Source organism: Mustela erminea, chromosome 10 (genome assembly GCF_009829155.1).
Source record: "Mustela erminea isolate mMusErm1 chromosome 10, mMusErm1.Pri, whole genome shotgun sequence".
Classification (NCBI taxonomy): Eukaryota; Metazoa; Chordata; class Mammalia; order Carnivora; family Mustelidae; genus Mustela; species Mustela erminea.
This window is the reverse complement of record NC_045623.1, coordinates 24,515,379-24,536,905: the sequence shown is the minus strand read 5'-3', so window position 1 is coordinate 24,536,905 and position 21,527 is coordinate 24,515,379. Positions and strand designations below refer to the sequence as shown.

The following is a 21,527-nucleotide window of genomic DNA, read 5'->3' as shown; positions in this document are numbered from 1 at the left end:
AAAGACTGTTCATTCTTTTGGACACTAAGGATTATAGAAGGCAGGCCTCCAGATAAATTAAGTGTTAATGTATATGTTTCTAATATGGTAACTGGTCAGAAGATAATCATTCATCACAGAGGACCTTTACTGTTTTCCTAATTTCAGCTTTTAAACCACCAAATTAAATTCTGTAAGTTATTAAAAGTAAACATCTCTTTTAATTAGTACCCATAACAAAAGGACAGCAGTAATCAATTTGGCAAAATAGATGAACATGTTTACAATACCTTTTAAAGCTTCCGTTTCTATGTCTACTAATGGCTTTCCCACATAGGCAATATCGTCTAGATTATAATACAGTTTTTTAATGACTCCATCATAACGACTAGTGATAGTAACAGAAGCTTTATCGCTTTGAACTTCACAGATGCTATCAAATTGAGACACTGTATCTCCTTCTTTTACATACCTAAAAGAAAAAGACACAAAACACTTTTACATGAATAATTATAAGTATATAATACTAATCATTCTAACAATGTAAATGCTGCACTGAATTAGGTCAGTATCTATCCACTATGTCATTTAGTCCCAGATAGTGCACCAAAAAATGTCAGAAAAAGACTATAAAGGGGTCTCTTTGATGTATCCTCAAGAAATACTAAAAATTTAAAAGCCATTGATAGATATATAATCCAAAAATTTAATTACACTTTCAGGTGTGATGCCTCACCCATTTCTTGGAAGAAATTCTAAAAATGTGTTTTTAAAATGTTATTTCCTTTTATTATATTAGCCTTCATCAAACTTTAAGGTTTGTCTATTATTCTATAATTAAGTCCAAAAATAGATATCCCTAATGCATATTCTTTGTAATTTCATGAATTTTGGATTGAGTTCTCTCAGTCTTTCCTTCTAGAATTTTTAAATCTGTTCTTTTATATGAGTCTCTTTTTCTCCTTAATCATCTTAGGTATGCATTGTAAGTCTCTTCTAGATATTCTTTTTTTTCCCAAAGATTTTATTTATTCATTTGACAGAGAGACAGCACAAGCACGGGGAGTGGCAGGCAGAAGGAGAGGAAGAAGCAGGCTCCCCAGTGAGCAGGGAGCCTGATGTAGGGCTCAGTCCCACCAGGACCATGACCTGAACTGAAGACACACACTTAACTGACTGAGCCATGCCAGTGTCCCAGGGTCTTCTAGATACTCTTAGCAAACAGACTAGGATGAATGGAACCAAATCTGAAATGCATCATATGATTTTGATTCTTATACCGTTCTTCATGTATCTAGCACATTTCTGACTTACTATCACCAATTCTTCATTAAGATAATTGTTCAGTCCTTCTTATTCCTTGTTTTCTTATCTTAGCCAGTTCTCAGTCCATGGTAAAACATCACCCATGACACAGAAACTAGGTTTAAAAGCACATATAGCAGACTTAAACTTCTAGAATGGTGGACTATGTCCCTCTGGAACTCTGCTCCTCTATCAATACAAGTATGCCAGCAAAAGTTATTAAAAACGGACTTTTTCAGAATTCTAGAAATTACAATAGGGCAATAATCAAGAAAGACCTATTTAGGAAAAGTGGCTGAATCTCATTAAAAATAGCTGGCTTTATCTTTTTTAAAAAAGATTTTATTTATTATTTGAGAGATAGCATGAAAGAGAAAGCACAAGCAAGGGGAAAGGCAGAGGGAAAGGGAGAGAGAGAATCAGACTCACCAGTGAACAGGAAGCCCAACATGGGGCTCAATCCCAGGACCCTGACCTGAGATCATGACCTGAGCTTAAGGCAGATGTAACTGAGCCACCCAGGTGCACCCTACTTTTATTACTTTAACTCCTCTTCTCCTTTTCTTTTCCAGCTCAGCATTAGTCTTGAAAATCAGCAGCCTTATGTTATAGCAAGGGCAGACCCAAGTTTGGAGTTTTACAAAAAGCTATGCTCCCAGAGAACTGTCCCTATTTGACATGTTGGACAGCTATCTGGGAAAAATCTATTCACAGAGCTCATTCTTGTTTGACATGACTCAGTTCCCTCAGGGTGTTTGCTGAAAACAGTCCACAGCAATTGAAAATTGTGGCTAGCTGAGGCAATGATAAAAGGGCAAACAAGAGGTTCTTAAAAGGAAGACCTGGGTAATAAGACGTCCATATATTCTACCACTTATCTGCCACATTATTTTATGTAAAATATCCAGTTTTCAACAAAAAACTACAAGACATGTAAAGAAACACAAAGTATGGCCCGTGTAGAGAAAAAAAGCAGTCAATGGAAACCATCCCTGAGGATGTCCAGATGTTAGTTAAAAATAATTAATATTATTAATTAACTTTAATAAAAGTTAAATCAGCAATTAAATATTCAAAGTACTAAAAGAAACCATATCTAAACAATTAAAGGGACACAGGAGAAAATGATGCCTCACTGAATAAAGATTATCAATAAAGAGATAAAATCTTTGAAGAAATAATGGCTAAAAACTTCCTAAACTTGAAGAAAACATTAATGTACCTACGTAAGAAACTCAACAAAGTCCAAATAGGATAAATTCAAAACAGCCACACCTAGACACTTCATAATCAAACTGCTGAAAGACAATGAGAAAATCTTAAAATCAGCAAAAGAAAAACCACTCATCAACTATAGGAACCCTTTCAAGACTAATAGATGGTTTCTAGTCGGAAACCATGGAGGCCAAAAGGCAATGAATGTACATTCAATGTGCTGAAAGAAAAGAAAGACTGGGGATGTCTGAGTGGCTCAACTGGCTGCATCTGCCTTTAGCTCAGGTCAGGATCTTGCGGTCCTGGGATCGAGACCCACATTGGGCTCCTTGCTCAGCAGGGAGCCTGCTTCTCTCTCTGCCTGCTGCTCCCCCTGCTTGTACTCTCTCTCTCTCTCTGACAAATAAATAAAATCTTAAAAAAAAAAAAAAGAAGAAGAAGAAAGACTGTCAGTCAAGGATACTTATATCTAACAAAACTGTGCTTCAAAAAATGAAGGAGAAATAAATACATTCTCAAATAACTTAAAACAGTATTTTTGCTAGCAACCTGCCTTACAAGAAATGCTAAAAGGAGTCCTTCAAGCTAAAATAAAAGGCCAATAGACAGCAACTCAAATCCACATGAAGATATAAAGAATACTAATAAAGATTAACTACATAGGTAAATATACAAGACACTATATATATTTTTTAAAGATTTTATTTATTTATTTGACAGAGAGAGATCACAAGTAGGCAGAGAGAGAGGAGGGGAAGCAGGCTCCCTGCTGAGCAGAGAGCCCGATGCGGGGCTCGATCCCAGGACCCTGGGATCACGACCTGAGCCGAAAGCAGAGGCTTTAACCCACTGAGCCATCCAGGTGCCCCAAGACACTAAATTTTCTTTGTACAGCTTTTTAATTCTATCTGATTTACAAAACAAGTGCATAAAGCAATATTTTAAAAACTATTGATGGGCTTGTAATTTTAAAACAGGTAATACATATGATGATAATAGCAAAAAAGGAGGGGAGAAGGGAAGAAGCTATATTGGAGCAACGTTTTTAATGTACTATAGAAACTAAGTTGATATTAATCCAAACTACATTGTTTTTTATAAACCACAGGGCGGCCACTAAGAAAGTAACTAAATATATATATATATATATATATATATATATATATATATATATATATATACACACACACACACACACATATATATATAAAGAAACAAGGAAATTAAAATGGTATGGTAGAAATAGCTATTTATCACAATAAGAGGCACTAATGGGAGAAATATATGAAAAAAAACACATAAAACATAGAAAACAAATAGCAAAATGGCAGATATGAATTTTACTTTATCTATTATATTAAATATAAATGGCTTAAACATGCCAATAAAAGGCATAGTTGGAAAAATGCATTTCAAAAAATGATTCCACTATATACTATCTATGAGACACAAATAAGTTAAAAGGATGCAAAAAAATATATCATGCAGGAGGGAAAGATGGTGGCAGAGCAGGAGGACCCAAGGCTCACCTCATCCCACAAATACAACTAGACAACTCCCATATCATCCTACATACCCTTAAGAAATCATACCTTAAGAAGTCAGTCTTAAGGCTGGCAGAACAAACTCCACAACTAAAGGTAGAGAAGAGGTCACATTAATGAATGTAGGATGTGCAGAGACATGGTTTAGGAGAGAAACAGACTGGCAGCTGCAGTTGCGAGGTAGGTAACTGGTGGCAGAGAAGGGTGAGAGACAAACTAACACATAGGGGAGTGCACGGGGAAAACTTAACTGCAATAGTAATTGGCTTGGAATTGGCTGAATTTCAGGAGTTCTTGCAAACAGCACGGCTTAAAGCCTAGAGCTGTCAAGGTCAGTGGACTTGGCTCAGATAGAGCCTGAAGGCATTGAGGGTGCTCTTGGAAAGAAGACTAGGCAAATAGCCTGCAGATATACAGCATGGAAACAGTGACCTCAAAAACATCCTGGATCACAAGGTGAGAAGGTTATTTGTTTATCTTAGAGGACATCCCAGAGAGGCAGCATTCACAGAGAGAACCCTTCAGAAACAAAAGAACTGGGAGGTGCAATTTCCCTCCCCTACCCTTCAGCAAAAGCACAGGTCTACCTACAGGAAGCTGTGTGGTGCTGACACATACTACTTAGCATGTTTACACCAAGTCCCACCACCTCCTGCACCCCATGCTCCAGTGGAAGCACCCTTCCTGGCCACACTGCCTCAGTCCCAGCATGGTGAGTCCCCTCCCCCAAAAGACTGGTCCAAAACCCTACCAATGCTGTATCTCCCAATCTGGGCGTTTTGTGGAGCCTTGGTTCTGACAGCAGTGGCAACAGGTCTCATTTGACAAGCAGACCAGAGCACACCTAATTAAAACACACCACAATCAGGCCAGGGACCAAATATTGCCCACAACAGGCCAAGGCATCCTCTGCAGACAACACGCCTAAAGGATAAAGTGGCCAGGATAAAACAGCAGAGCACATGCAACACACACTGGAGACACTCCTATAAGTGCCAGGCTCTGGAGAACAGGGGACACTACATGGCAGGGCACTAGGATACTAGAGGACCTCTTCTTTATAAGGTTATTACCTTTAAGAACATGTTTCTAAACACAAAGAAACAGGCACAGAGACTTAAACAAAATGAGAAGACAGAGAAATTTGATCCAAATGAAAGAATAGGCCATGGCTGGAGATCTAAGTGGAAGAGATATAAGTAATATTCCTGATGGAGTATTTCAAGTAATAATCATAAAATACTTCTTAAACTTGAAAAGAGAGTAGGACACATCAGTAAGACCCTTAATGGAGATAAAAAAAAAAGATCAAATTAGAGATGAAGAGTAAAATAAACAAGATTAGAAACACACTTTATGCAATGAACACCAGTTTGGAGCAAATTAATGATCTAGAAAACATAGTAATGGGAAGTAATCAAGTTGAACAAAAGAGAGAAAAAAGAATTATGCAAAATGAGAACAGACTTAAGGAACTCAGTGACTCCACCAAATGTAGTAGCATTTATATTATAGGAGTCCCAAAAGAGAGAGAAAATGGGGATAGAAACTTTATTTGAAGAAATAATAGCTGAAAACATCTCTAATCTGGGGAAGGAAACAGATATCCAGACCTAGTAGGCACAGAGAGCCCCCATCAAAACTGACAAAAGCAGATCTACACCAAGACATATTGTAATCACATTGGCAAAATACGGTGTTAAAGAAAATTTAAAAGCAGAAAGACAAAAGAAAATAGCAACATACAAGAAAAACCACATAAGGCTATCAAGAGATTTTTCAGCAGAAACTTTCAAAGCCAGAAGAGATTGACATGATATATTTGAAGTGCTAAATGGAAAAAAAAAATGCAGACAACAATGCTCTAGTGATCAAGTCTATCATTCAGAATAGAAGGAAAGATAAGGAATTTCTCAGACAAACAAGTACTAAAGGAGTTCATGGCCACTAAACCAGCCTTGCAAGAAACATTAAAAGAGACTCTGAGTGGAAAGGAGAGACTGAGAGTGACAGTATGATGGTAGGAAACACAAGAGCAGTAAAAATGACTATTCCTGTAAAAAATAAGTCAAAGAATTCACAAATAGAAGGATGTAAAATATGACAATATATACCTAAAACATGGGGAGGAGAAAAGAATGTGCTCAAATTTACATGGCCATCAACTTAATTTACACTGCTATATGCAGAAGATGTTATATATAAACCTAATGGTAACAACAAACCAAAACCCACTAATAAATATGCAAAGAAAAAGAGAAAGAAATCTAAATATATCACTCAACAAAACCAGAAAACCATGAAAGACGGGAAAATTCTTCAGAAACAACCACAAAACAGGTAATAAAATAGTGAAAAATACATATCAATAATTACTTGGAATGTAAATGGATTAAATATCCCAATCAAAAGACACAGGGAGACAGAATGGATAAAAAACAAAAATAAAAAAAAAAGACCCATCTATATGCTGTTTACAAGAGACTCATTTTAGACCTAAAGACACCTGCAGATTGAAAGTGGGGATCGAGAAACATCTATCATACAAATGGATGTCAAAAGAAAGCTGAGTATGGGGCACCTGGGTCTCTCAGTCGGTTGAGTTCCTGACTCTTGATTTTGGCTTGGGTCTTGATCTCAGCCTTATATCAGGCTCCATGCTCAGCATGGAATCTGCTTGAGATTTTTTTCTCCCACTTCCTGTGTTCCTCCCTCAGCTCATGTTCTCTTTCTCTAAAATAAACAAATAAATAGAATATTTAATTAAAAAAAAAAAAAAAAGAGGGGTGCCTGGGTGGCTCAGTGGGTTAAGGCCTCTGCCTTTGGCTCAGGTCATGATCTCAGGTCCTGGGATCGAGCCCCATATCAGGCTCTCTGCTCAGCGGGGAGCCTGCTTCCCCCCCTCTCTCTGCCTGCCTCTCTGCCTGCTTGTAATCTCTGTCTGTCAAATAAATAAATAAAATCTTAAAAAAAAAAAAAAAAGAAAGAAAGAAAAGAAAAGAAAGAGACAAATAAGGACATTATGTAATAAGAAAAGGGACAATCCAACAAGAAGATATAATTGTAAATATTTATGCACCCAACATGGAAGGACCCAAATACATAAAATAGCTAATAACAAAAATAAAGGACCCAATATATAATACAATAATAAAAGAGCACTTTAATACCCCACTTACATCAATGGACAGCTCATTGAAACAGAAAATCAACAAGGAAACAATGACTTTGAAAGACACTCTGGGGGACGCCTGGGTGGCTCAGTGGGTTAAGCCTCTGCCTTCAGCTCAGGTCATGATCTCAGGGTTCTGGGATCGAGTCCCGCATCAGGCTCTCTGCTCAGCAGGGAGTCCGCTTCCTCCTCTCTCCCTGCCTGCCTCTCTGTCTATCAAATAAATAAATAAAATCTTTAAAAAAAAAAAAAAGAAAGACACTCTGGACCAGATGGATTTAATAGATATATTCAGAACATTCCAGCATAAAACAGGAGAACATGCACTCTTTTCAGGCATATATGGAACATCCTCCAGAATAGATCACATATTAAGCAACAAAACAATCCTTGACAAATTCAGGAAGACTAAAGTAATACGATGCATCTTTTCCTATCACAATGTTATTAAACTAGAAATCAACCACAAGAAAAAATTTGGAAAGCTCACAAATACAGTGAGGTTAAATAACATGCTAATAAGCAAGAATGGGTCAAACAGGAAATAAAAAGAGGAAATTTTAAAAGTACATAGAAACAAGTGAAAATGAAAACATAAGGTCCACAAAAAAAGTTCTAAAAGGGAAGTTTACAGCAATTTGGCCTACCTCAAGAAGCAAGAAAAATCTCAAATAAACAATCTACTCTTATACCCAAAAAAGCTAGAAAAAAGAACAAAAACCAAAACCTAAAAGTAGCAGGAAGGAAATAAACAAGATTAGGGCAGAAATAAATGATAAAGAAATTTTAAAAACAATAGAACAGATCAATGAAACCAGGACCCGGTTCTTTGGAAAAATCAGTAAAATTGATAAACCTCTAGCCAGACTTATCAAGGAAAAAAGAAAAAGAACTCAAATAGATAAAATCACAAATGAAAGAGGAGAATCAACCACCATCACCACAAAAACACAAACAATTGTAATAGATTATTATAAAAACTATCTGCCAACAAATTGGACAACTGGAAACATATAAACTACCAAAACTGAATCAGAAGAAATTGAAATTTTGAGTAGAGAGAGAACCAGCAAAGAAATCGAATCAGTAGTGAAAAAACTCCCAACAAACAGAAGTCTTATCGATACATCACATCAATAAGAGGATAAGAATCATATGATCATTTCAATAGACATATAAAAAGCATCTTACAACGTACAGTATCTATTCATGATTAAAACCCTCAACAAAGTAGGTTTAGAGGGAACATAACTCAACATAATAAAGGCCATATATGAAAAACCCACAGCTAACATCATCCTGAATGAGGAAAAACTGAGACTTTCCCTAAGGTCGGGAATAAGATATGATGTCCACTGTCTTCACTTTTATTCAACATCGTACTAGATGTACTCGCCTCAGCAATAAGACAACAACAAAAATAAAAGGCATCCAAACTGGTAAAGAAGAAGCAAAACTTCCACTTTTTGCAGGTGACATATTATGAAAACCCGTAAGATTCCACCAAAAAACTACTAAAACTGCTAAATGAATTAAGTAAAGCTGCAGGATATAAAATCAATGTACAGAAATCTGTTTCATTTTGATACATCACTATAGAAGCAGCACAAAGAGAAATTAAGAAAACAAACCCATTTACAATTGCACCAAAAATAAGAAGACATCTAGGAATAAACCTAACCAAAGAGAAGAGAAAGACTTGTACTCTGAAAAAAATAAAACACTGATGAAATAAACTGAAGATGATACAAAGAAATACAAAGATAGTCCAGCTCATGGATTGGAAAAACAAATATGATTAAAAATGTCTATACTACTGCGGCACCTGGGTCGCTCAGTGGGGTAAGCCTCTGCCTTCGGCTCAGGTCATGATCTCAGGGTCTTGGGATCAAGCCCGCATCCGGCTCTCTTCCCCCCTCTCTCTGCCTGCCTCTCTGTCCACTTATGATCTCTCTCTGTCAAATAAATAAATAAATAAATCTTTAAAAAATAAGTCTACTTTTTTTTTTACTCAAAGCAATCTACACATTTAATGTAATTCCTATAAAAATACCAACAGCATTTTTCACAGAGGTAGAACAAACAATCCTAAAATTTGTATGGGATCACAAAAGACCGCAAATAGCCAAAGCAATCTTGAGAAAGAAACGCAAAGCCAGAGGGATCAAAATTCCAGACTTCAAATTATATTACAAAGCCGTAATAATCAAAACAGTATGGTACTGGCACAAAAACAGACATGTTGATCAATAGAACAAAACAGAAAATCCAGAGATAAACTCACAATTATACGGTCACAACACATGCAAAATACATAACACACACACACACACACACACACACACACACACACACACAAAATCATGCAAACAGTAACCAAAAGAAAGCTGGAGTAGCTGTATTACTATCAGACAAAACTGACTTTAAAGCAAAAGCAAATATATAATCCAAACTTTTGTTTTGGAAATCTGTCAAAGCCTTTTTGAAATTGAAGTATTTTTCTTCTTTACCCATTTATTTGCTGCTACAAATTCTAAGGATAAGGTTTTACTGACACTTACACGAAAACATCACCTTCTGTGAAATCATGCTTCCTTACACATTCAAATTTCTATTCTTGCTGTACAGCACACTATTCTACTTTTGAACATTTTACCAATCTACATTATATATACATATAATGTATGTGTGTGTGTATATATATATATAGTATGTGTATCTATATATATACCATATGGTAATACATACTACATATATCACATAATATTATATATAGAGTGTATGCTTAAATACATGATGTTGTATATATAGAGAGAGAGTGTGTGTATATATGTAATTATATATACATATACTTTTTTTAAGTAGACTTAAAAAAAAAAAAGCCCAAAGTGGGGCTCAAACTCACAACCATGAGATCAAGGCCTGAGCCAAGATCAAGAGCCAACCACAACTTACTGAGCCACCCAGGCGCCCCCAACTGCTTTACAATATATATTATTTCCCCTTGAATTGAGATTTATAGATATTAAGTTAGAGAAAAAGCACACAGAATTTAAGAAAGCTCTTAATATTTCTTTAAAAACGTCTGTAAAACCTTAATCAAATATGTGTTTCTTATCTAATGAACTATTCATTTTCATTAGGAATGACATAATCTCCTTTTCCAAGAACCTTAAAACCCTTTATCAAAACATATGTGTCCAGAGAATTAGTAAGAGGTAGAAATTAAGAAATGTTAAAAAAAAAATTCTAGAATCTACAAAGACTAGTGTTTGTCTTAGAAAGAAGTTATTTTTCTAAAAGATAGAAAGAAGCAAAAATGTACATATTACTTGGCAATTTTAAAAGGCATTCTCTATATATTATATTATTTGATCCTTTCAAAACCTTTGTGAGGGCGCCTGGGTGGCTCAGTTGGTTAAGCCACTGCCTTCGGCTCGGGTCATGATCCCAGGGTCCCGGGATCCAATATCTAGCTTCCCCTGCTCATGGGGAGCCTGCTAAAAAAACAAAAACAAAAACAACAAAAACAACAACAAAAAACCTTTGTAAGATGGCAGAGTAAGTGCTGTTTCCCCCAATTTACACATTAAGAATCAATGCTCAGTAGAGACCAAGTGAATCCCAGGCAAGATGGTTTATAAGTATCAGTCAGGCTCTTCTAATTTGCTCTTGCTCCTTCCTTAATCCCACAATGCCACTAGAGATGTAACTGTAAGGCACAATTACATTCTTACTGTTTTCTAATTTATGAAGTAACAACAGTGAAAACTACAGAGAAAGAATATACAAGTGGCTGAATCAGATTCTTATAGGGATCTTCAACGGTATAAAACTATGGAGAAGAGCACCCATTTATTCATCTTCACTGCTATTCCTAGACACTTTTAAAAATCAGTTCACTACCCAGAGGTGTTTCTTTTTTATTTCCAAAAAGGAAACAGAAAAGAGGTAGAAGAATGATTAAAGCAGTAGGAGCCTGTTACAAGGCTTTTTTTTGAAAAACTCTGAACCTTTGCAAAATTATTTTTTGATTAATATCTTTCAGTATTATATTTAACCTATCCTAAAAATACAGGCCAACTGTCAGAGAACAATGAGTAAAACGTACAGACATTCTTACTGAGGTCATTTTCAGTAAAGAGAGCTTAGACTATATCATGATTTTAAAACAGTCTGGAAAAAAATAGTTCATATAAAATGTCATTCAAACACATGGTCATATCAAGTTAACATTTTTTACAGACTAATTTCCCTTTTTCATAGAGGGGTGAGCAGTGAAATAATTTTTTTAAAAGAATAAAAAATAATCCTTAAGAAATTACATCAAATAAAATGTCATGATGTATGATGAATTGTGTTAACAACATATTAGCAACATAAACTACCTTAATGCTTTTAAAACAAAGCATTGTTAAAGAAAGAAATTTCTCAGCTTAAAGAATTCATATTTATTTTCAAACAACTAATTTTTACATTGACTTACAATCTTTTTCAGAATAACTTACTTTTTTTTTTTTTTTAAGATTTTATTTTTAGGTAATCTCTACACCCAGCATGGGGCTCGAACTTCCAAACCTGAGATCAAGATCACATACTCTACTAACCAAGCCAGAGAGATGCCCCAACTTACCATTCTTTAATAGTTACTTCTCTAATACCTTCTCCGATGTCTGAGAGTTTGAACTGAACAATCTGCCCCTGCAGAGCTTCAAAGACAAATGAGAAATGGTCTCATTAAATACATAATATATTCCTAATAGATGCTTTCACAACTAAATGAGAGGCAGAACCTATTGCATTTTACAGATAAAAAAAGTATTTAATAATTTTTGAAAGCATAAACATCATTCATAACCATCAAAGATTTAAATAAATTACTCAGCATCACAGACCTATGAATAATGGCCACAGCACTTCCATTTTCCAACTTTCAAGAAAAAGAATGCACTCTTACAAAGGTATAGAAGGCCCAGCTAGCTGGATCTCCTTGTTTTCTGCTATTAAACTATAGTAACCTTACTGTCCTGCTCTTAGATCTCTTTTGACTTCAAGTAACTCTACTCATTCTTAGTGGATAACAATCAGAGGGCTCTATATATAGAAAACTTGGAAAATTTTCATCTGTCCAAACCATGTTCTGCCCAACTTATTAAATCTTTGTCTCTCTCCTTCCTTTCCATTGTTTATCCCTTTTTAAATTTCTACTCCACTCTTATTAACAACTAGATGCCAAGTGATACTTTATGGCAATTATTCCCCAGAAAAAGTATTTCTGGTCAACAGGAAGTAGATATGGATCCTCTCACTTTTGCAGGATAACAAGTGGCTCTGAACTGATTCAAGAGTTCTCCTCTATCTTCATCAAAATTCATCAAAATTGCTTACAAAATACACAACAAGCTGATTCAAGTACTAAGATTTTCTTTAATAAATATGAGAAGATAAGTTTATGGTTAAGAAATACAAGTGCATTTTTGATATAGAGGTATTAGGCACCTCTTATTTCCTCTCTGGTAAGTTCGGTCCTCTTATGGCCTGCTGCTCAAAGTACAAACTGGAACCTTTCTGAAAAAGTAGTTTGGTGTTAAATATCAAAAGCCTTAAAAAAAAAAGTCCACATCTTTGACTCAATAAGCAATTCTGCTTTTAAGACTTTTTCCCCCTGAGGAAATAATTAAGAGAGGTACACAAAGATTTGTACTCAAGAATAGTTATCATGGGGCAGCTGGGCTGGCTCAGTGGGTTAAAGCCTCTGCCTTCGGCTCAGGTCATGATCCCAGGGTCGTGGGATCAAGCCCTGAGTTGGGCTTTCTGCTCGGCGGGGAGCCTGCTTCCCTCTCTCTCTCTCTGCTTGCCTCTCTGCCTACTTGTGATCTCTGTCAAATAAATAAATAAAATCTTAAAAAAAAAAAAAAAGAATAGTTATCATAGAGTTAAAATGAAGATCTATAATTCCAATTGAAGTAACTGAAAAATGACAAATATATTATGGAACCTCTATACAAAACAGTATTATTCAAGGGACAGCATGTGCAAGAAGAATATGGAAATATAGCACAGAGCATGGTTAGGGAATAACACACAATTCCATGGCTGAAGATAGTACATGTGGCAAATAAATAAATAAATAAATAAATCAGTCAAGATTGAAAAAGGCTTTCTTTGCTGTGCCATGGTGAGCTGCTGGAAATTTGCCCTGAAGGTGATCACGAGCCAGTGGTAAGTAAATATGGTCACACATTTTTTGCAGTTGCTCCCATAAGATGTAGAGTCTAATTTACCACTACTTAAATTTACGCTGGCTTATTACTTGCTTGGACAACAGAATACAGCAGAAGTGAAACTGTACAAATTCTGGAGCCAGGACCTCGCAGCTTCTTCTACCATCTCCCTCTTGGAATACTGCCTTGAAATCCTGGAGTAAGGAAACTTATCTAGTCTACTGGAGGATAAAAGGCCAAGTAGAGAAGAAATGAGACACCCCACCCAAAAACCAGGACCAACTGTCAGACATGTATGTGGGACCATCTTGGGACCTTCCAGGAGAGATAATCCTCTAGCCGAGGATCCTCATATTAGTGAGCTTGGGTGAAACCAGCACAGGAACCATCTGGGTAACTCCCAGAATCCTGAGAAATAATAAATCATTGTTGCTTTAAGCCTAAAGTCATGGGCAGGGTTATTAGTCAGCAATAATTAACCAATAGGGAATACCATCTGCAATTTCAGAGTTGTAACTTTAAATCTATACATTTTAGAAAGAATCTCCCTGGCAGGAATGTGGTGGATGGGGTTGGGGAAGGGATGACAGAGAAAGCAGTTAGGAGGCTATTACACGTACGAAACAGAAGTATAGAATTTAATATATTTATATATTTTCAAAACTGTCTGAAAAAGAGAAGACAGATTTAAGAATCATGAGGATGTCAAATTAATAGATCTCAGTAATCAATTTGATGTGAAACAGGAATCAGGAGGGCTCCAGGTTTCTCTCTTAAGTATTCACCAAGTTAGGGAATATAGGAAGAGAATGTATCCCAAGTACCTAGAACAGTGCCTTGGAAGACAGCAGGTGATAAGTAAGTATTTGTGTTAAATGAATTTATTCTCACAATGACACAATGAGTTAGGTACAGTGATTACTCCAATTTTACAGATGATGAAATAGAAAGGAATTAAGTAACTTGGTTAAAGTTACACAGCTAGTAATTGATAGACCAAGAACCCAAAGCTTAAGGTAAGTGTTTAGAGACTAGATCAAGAAGTTGGGAGTTTCTGCTTGAATGGCCTCTATTTTCTCTAAGAAGTAAAGAGAAAAGATCAACTTTTAAAAATGAAAATCTTTAAAAAAAAAAAAAAGAAGAAGAAGGCAAAGGTAGGGTTTATATATCTTAAGGTATTATGGAAAATGACCTATAAAAAGGCATGGAAAGACTTGATCTCAAGGGTTAGATCTGCCTGGAATCCCCCTATTTTTCATTGCTAGCACAGACTATGGCAACAAGTATCTGTCAAAAGCTTAATGATGTAACAAAAGTCTAGGGTTCTTTATCAGAGATCTAAATAGAAAATCAGGAAAAAAAAAATCTTAGTGCCCTTGCCAAATCTAATACTTAAGCCTCAAGTTCTTTACTGAGGGTAGAAAAAGATGTGAGAAAGGTAATTAAATGGTAAAAGTCAGGAAACTTTCTATTTAGGAACACTTGGTGAAAGTTTCATCACACAATCTTAACACAACAGACTGAGGTAAGTGCTTCATCCAACCAGTAATACAGTGACAGTATAAGGATATAATCTACTAAGTCAACAATTTACCTGACTATTGCACTCGGATGAGCCAGGTGATACAGAGCAGATGGCCCAAGACAACCCATTCCCAACATTATGAAGACACACGCATTTATGTAAAGATATGAAAGGGATGGGGGCAGGGCACACAAAAAAGAAAGTAAGAAAAGGAAAGATTCAGGGAAAGCGAAGAGGGCTGGGCTAGAATGAAAAGGTTAACTCTTTCTACTTTGATAAGTTTTTAATTACCTTTTTAAAAAGTTCTGAGTATGATATAAAACATTATTGTATACAGTCTATTTTGAGATCATACTTACCAGCAGTTGTTTTCAGCAACTGATGTGGATGACTATACTTGAATGAAGGATAACCAAAGAAACACACGTATTTTGGCTTCAAAACATGAACATTCGTACATGTCTGAAAGTAGCGAACACAAATCTAAAGATGAGAAAATAAAGTAAAAGCTTTTGTGAATGTTCTTGATGGCTTATCTCTGTAAGTACACACTGAATTTCAAGTCTGTTCTAAAAGTAGAACAGTCATTATCACAATACAAACAGTATGAAATTATCCAGGCCAATATCTGAACTGGCCCAAACCTGGAATCAGTGAAAATAAAGTTTATTAAGACTGGTTATTTCTCAAGTATTTCTGTTCAAGAAATCAAAGGAACTTAAACCCTGTCACCCAGGAACATTCTTTTGTTCTTTTACTTAGTAAAACTATATCCCTAAAGTCACAGCTGCTTATATGCTTATGATCCTTGCTTAAAATTTCTTGAGAAAGTGAAGAAATTTTAACGATATATTTTGTACAAACACATGAGTTTGTAGGTACAGTTGCGTCACTAAAGACTTCCCAAAATAAAACTACTAAAGACATTGAAAACATGTGTAGTGCTGTAGGGAAAGGTTTTCTTACTATAATTTACAGATGACTCTTTAGATGTGACCATTTTGTATAACATCTCAGTATAATGCAAGACAATATACAAGAGAAGTAAATTGACCTTAATGTATTCATCTTGATATATTAGAACCTATGTGTCTGAAAGGTAGACTATTTTATTTTGAAAGTTAACATTTCAATGTTATTAACAGCAGGTTAACTATATCACACTTTTAAACATAATGTACAGAAATTTCGAACCCCATTACTGTATTTGAGAAGAGTGGTATATATTCGCAATTTTTTTTATTAATGTAGGAGTTACTTTTAATTTAAAAAATTACTTTATTATCATGTACTTTATCCTTCGGTGGTGATTAGCCCTTAAATTTAAAAGTTATTTTATAATACATATTATGTTATGTACTATAGCCACATTATAATATGTATTTATAAACAAGAATTTTGTTCTTTTTCTGACAGCAAATAATATAAAAACAAGTATTTGGTTTACCAACACGAATAATACATTTAAATTATTATGTGATATTTCACCTTAATTTCTAAGCTGTTACTGATTTCTGAAAGCAAAGAAAAACTAAAGATCTCTTTCCTAAAACACAAATAATCTTAAATCATGCATCTTAGTTTTACCTTAAGAGATCATCATAAAGCAACTAATCTTTACAATATATATTTTATTTTTATTAACATTAACATTTGGGAAACATAAAACCTAAAGAAAATTGATAGCTTAAAACTTAGCAGATAGTGAAAGAATTCTCTTTCCCAACCCCCCATTTTCTGTGTCCTTTCTTTCTCCTTCAACTTCCACAATCCTGGCTCTTAATCAACAACAGAATGAAAGGTGTAAATCAACCTCCACTTCATCAGACATTCACAAATTTTAATTTAGGGCAATAAATGGAGGTTTTGAAGAATATGGGTTCACCTTGATATAAAGAAATGGTTTTTTTAAAAACCTTGAGAGAAAATTTAACTACTAGGAAGTCCTACCTTAAACAATGGCAACTTTTATTGAAGAACTACTAATCGGGCAAGGGAGGCAGGAATGCCTACTATGTGCTGGATACTTTAAAGGTCTTTAAATCCATCATCTTCTTTTTAATCTCACAATTACCTTCTGAAATAATGGGCACATTAGCCCTCTTTAACACATGAGAAACTAATGATCAAGGAGGTTAAATGCTTTGTCTAAGGTCACAAATAGCAAACAAATAGCAAGATTCACCTCTGAAACCAAGAAAATTTGACTCTGAAGCTGAGGCTCTTTCTCTTACATCACATTGTTATATGTAGTAGAAATAATCCCTGCTTTGAATTTATAACCTAGCAGAAACAAATAAACACACACACACACACACACATTCATGCATGGACATGTATGCTCTAGTTTTTTGTAATAAGTATAGGCAGTAGGCGTTACAGGAACTTAAGCGGAGAGTTTTTTTGTGTTTTAGTTTGGTTTTTTAAGGTTGGCTTGATCTGGGAAGGCTTCCGGGGGAAGAGTTGTGGTGGGCCTTGCATAGTAAGTATTAATTATTAAAGAGCAGCAATGCACTTTTAAAGCAGAGGGAACAGAATAAACAAAGAACTGCTGCCAGAACTTGTCTCCTCAGGCAGTGAGTTGCTTATTTGGCTTGATCAAATTTATAAAAGGAAGTGTTGCAGGGTGCCTGGGTGGCTCAGTCATTAAGCATTTGCCTTCTGTTCAGGTTATGATCTCAGGGTCTTGGGATAGAGCCCCACAGGCTCCCTGCTCAGTGGGGAGTCTGTATCCCGCCCCCCAGCTGCCCCGCCTGCTTATGCTCTGTCAAATGAAATTAAAAAAAAAAAAAAAAAGGAGGGGGGAGTGTTGGAAGTGGCTCAATGAGGACCGAATTATTGTTGAATATAATGGTCAGGCTAAGGAGTTTGAACTTCTACACTACAGATTATTGAAGAAAAAGGACTAAGAAATTAATATAGTTGCAGTTTATTGGTTAGATTATAACAAGTAAAGCCAAGTAAGAGAGGAAAAAGTTAAGAAACTATTACAGTATTGGAGGCATGAACTACCAGGCTCCTGAAGTGATTTACAGTGGAAATGGAGAAAGCAACATAAGTACAACAGGCATTATGTGACAGTGACTAATTGAACTAAGAGAAGACTAGACTAATTAGTGAAGCTGCTGAATGGAAAGACAAAAAAGCAACAGAAGGGGCGCCTGGATGGCTCAGTGGGTTGAAGCCTCTGCCTTCGGCTCGGGTAATGATCCCCGGGTCCTGGGATTGAGTCCCGCATCGGGTCTCTCTGCTCAGCAGGGAGCAGGCCTCCCCCCTCTCTCTCTGCCTGCCTCTCTGCCTACTTGTGATTCGGTCTGTCAAATAAATAAAAAAATAAAATCTTAAAAAAAAAAAAAAAAGGCAACAGAAGGGAGAAGGAGAAAAAATAATTTGTCAAACTAAAAAGACATTTTTTTCTAGAAACAGAATGCAAAAAAATAGGAAATGAAGCCAAGTTTTAGTAGATTCAAACAAGGAAATAAATAATAATTAAACAGGCAATTGTTGAGCATTCTTAAAGACAGGGATTGTGCTGGGCTTGGGAATTCAAAGCTAAATAAGCTATAGAATATAGTCCCTAAATTCAAATTGCTCACACTTCAGTACAAGAAGACAGACAAAATAGAAAAGCTCAATGTTAATTCGATGGTAAATTCATCAAGAGTCAAATGCTCAGTGCAATAAGGAAGAATAAAACACAACGTAGTAAGACCTTGTTAATGATCTACTACACATATTAAGACCTCCTGTTATTTATACTTTACAACAGATGGAAAAAATAGACTTTTTACTGAGTTGTTCAACAAACATTTATTGAGTGTCTACTCCGTGCTAGGCACTTGGGATTAAAGAACAAAATAGATGAATTCCTTCTCTCATGGAATGTACAGTCCATACCTTCAAAGGAAGACAGTTAAAGAGTTGATCATGACATAGTGTTATAATGGGAAGAACAGAGTATTAAAAACAAACACAAAGGAAGAAACCAATCTACTTCAAGAAAGCAAATTTGAAGTAAGACCTAAGGGCTGAGTAAGAGTAATCCAAGACATGAGGTGTTATTACAGATGAGGACATAGGGAAAGAAAGCAAGAGTCTTTAAAGCAGAGGAAATACATGTGCAAAGGTCTGGAGTCTGAAGTTGAGAGAGGCAGTGTATTTAATTAACTGAAGCTCACTGTATTTCCAATGTAGTTCAGTGTGGGGCAAGGGTGAGGCAAGTGTCAGAGTGGGGGTTGGGGTGTGTAGGTTTCAGCAAGAGATGAAGCCTGAGAGATTTGGAAAGGTCCAGATCATAAATTGCCTCATAGTCTTTTAGATTTTGGACATTTTGTTTGAGGCAGTTTTAAGCAAGGAAATGACATTCTCAAATGTGTATCTTACTTTGTAAGATCACCCTGGTTACACTATGGAGAATGGGTTGGGGAGGCACCAATTGGAGGCAGAAAGTCCAATTAGGAAGGACCAGGAAAGCTGCAGCTGGGGGCAAGGTGGAGAATAATGACTAAATTCTCAAGTTGTATAGGCTAGAATCAAAAGAGAAACAGGTCTAAGGGTTTAGCTCTGGAAACCAGAATCCGATGTGCCTCTGAGGCATTAGGGTAAATGCTGTGAGATGGCTAAATGCTAACTCCTTCAAGACCCCCTGGGCTAGCGGTGGCCATGTAACATAGTCCTGGCCAAAGTGTGGCTGGTATCACCCCCTCCCCCTTCCTCCCTCGAATATGAAGTTGTAGTGGCCCTCTTGTAACCATAAGGGAAAGGCCTCATGAATTGTTGAAATGACAACCCTGATAAGTATGAGCCACTTAACCAATGCCAGCTGCCATCTAGCTATGGGATGCATAGTTAGTTAATTTCCCATTTATTGGCTGGGTTTTTATTTCTTGCAGATGAAAAATACCTACTATGTATGCAACTGGAGCTCTCCAGGACAGCAGGATATATGTGGGTCTGGAGTAGAGCTGTCTTGAAGGCTGGAACTTTAGGAATTATCAGCATACAGACAGCAACTAAATTGAAAGAAGTGGCTGAAGTAGTTTGGGAAGTGCAGAGTGCCAAAGTCCTAGCCCTTATAAACACCAATACATATTTACAAGTCAGGCAGGAAAAACAGGAGATTTGGATGGAGTGGCCAAACATCTAGGAAGAAGAATAGTGGGAAGTGGTGTCACAGAAGCCAAGCAAGGAGAACTTTCAAGAGAGGCCAATACCTACCACGGTGTAAATCTCAAGTTACACAGTATCCCTTGAGAACTCCTCTCTGACCCACCAGTACCCCGCCTATGTGTTCCTGTAACTCTATAATGCCCCATTATAGCACTTCTCAAGCTGTCCTAATTCTTTGTAACTTTTTCTTCCCTGCCTTCCACCCCAAGGCTGTAATTAATCTGAGACGGCAGGGTTCTCTCATTCACATTTGCTTCGCGAGTGCCTAGCACAGGACCTAGCACACAGCAGGCTCTTGACAGATTTTCTAAGCTCAGGGATCGACCACTGTAAGACCTTAGGGAAAAGGGATCCCAGAAGGAAAAACGCTATGCAAATAGGACGAAACACTATGCTTACCGGGATGTCAGGTGATTGGTGCTAAAGGGTTGTTCAAAGGGGAAAACTTAAGGGGAGATGGAGGTAGGTCGCAGCTATGGTGATAAAAAGTTGTAAAGATATGTGGCACAGACACAGGAGAGGAACACAGGTCCACAGAATGGAGCCTGAGTCTCCCTGCTCCTCGGAGGCAAGGATCCGTGCTGTTACGGTTTGCTTTACGGGTCTCTTCCTCTAGACTGTAAGTTCTCCGAGTTCCTCTAGACTGTAAGTTCTCCGAGGCAGGGGTCGTGTGCTCAGTGTCTGGCACACAGTGGGTGCTCAATAAATGCTGAATGAATATATATCTCCATATCCCCAGCGTTTATCACAATGCCCAGCACCTAGATGGTGCCCAATGAAAGGCTATCGGGTGAAAGGCTAGATGGCACTGGGTGTAGATAAGCTGGAAGGAGACGGAGTTGCGACAGAAACGCGGCCAGGTAAGGAGGGAGTGGGTCTCTGGACCGGTCCGCTCGCCACCTTCTCTGCCCTTCGTGTAGCATACATCCTTCCACTTCTCCATCCCACGTGCCCCGACCGCCTGGCTCTCGGACGACAAAGTAACACACCTCTCCGGGAACACTGGCGACAAATCATTCCTTCCCGACCTCAAATCAGCCCCAAACCCCTTACCAGCCGCCCAGCATTCTGGCTCCAGGTCCTCAGCACACGCACTGCAGCCATCTTACCCGGAAATGACAAATGCTCGGTGGTTGTGAAGAGTTGTCTCGCAGGGCCGACCAATGGGGAGCCGGGAAACGCACCTCCCCCTGAGCGGCCAATGGCGAGGGCAGGAACGAGCCTCCCACCCCACAGCCAACCAGCGGGCGGGGCGGGGCCTGAGGGAAACACGAAGGGGCGGAGAGTCCCGCACCGAGGTAAGAGAGCAACGCTGGCGGGGAAAGAGCTGGTTGGAGGCAGCTCGACGTGAGTTTCGGGGACAAAGTTGGGCAGGCCATGGCTGTGTCCACTAA

At 37.2% G+C, this 21,527-nt stretch overlaps 1 protein-coding gene across 1 annotated transcript in view; it reads right to left on the bottom strand.

Moving 5' to 3' along the window:
* Positions 1-21,292, bottom strand: part of DBT (dihydrolipoamide branched chain transacylase E2) — a 54,508-nt gene extending 33,216 nt beyond the window's left edge. Inside the window, exons 1-4 of the mRNA XM_032301412.1 lie at positions 21,187-21,292; positions 15,324-15,447; positions 11,849-11,924; positions 270-451 (exon numbers count right to left, since the gene is read on the bottom strand). Of these exons, the coding sequence (XP_032157303.1) occupies positions 270-451; positions 11,849-11,924; positions 15,324-15,447; positions 21,187-21,237 (433 nt within the window). The 5' untranslated portion in view covers positions 21,238-21,292. The remainder of the gene's footprint in view (positions 1-269; positions 452-11,848; positions 11,925-15,323; positions 15,448-21,186) is intronic.
* Positions 21,293-21,527: the final 235 nt, after the last annotated feature.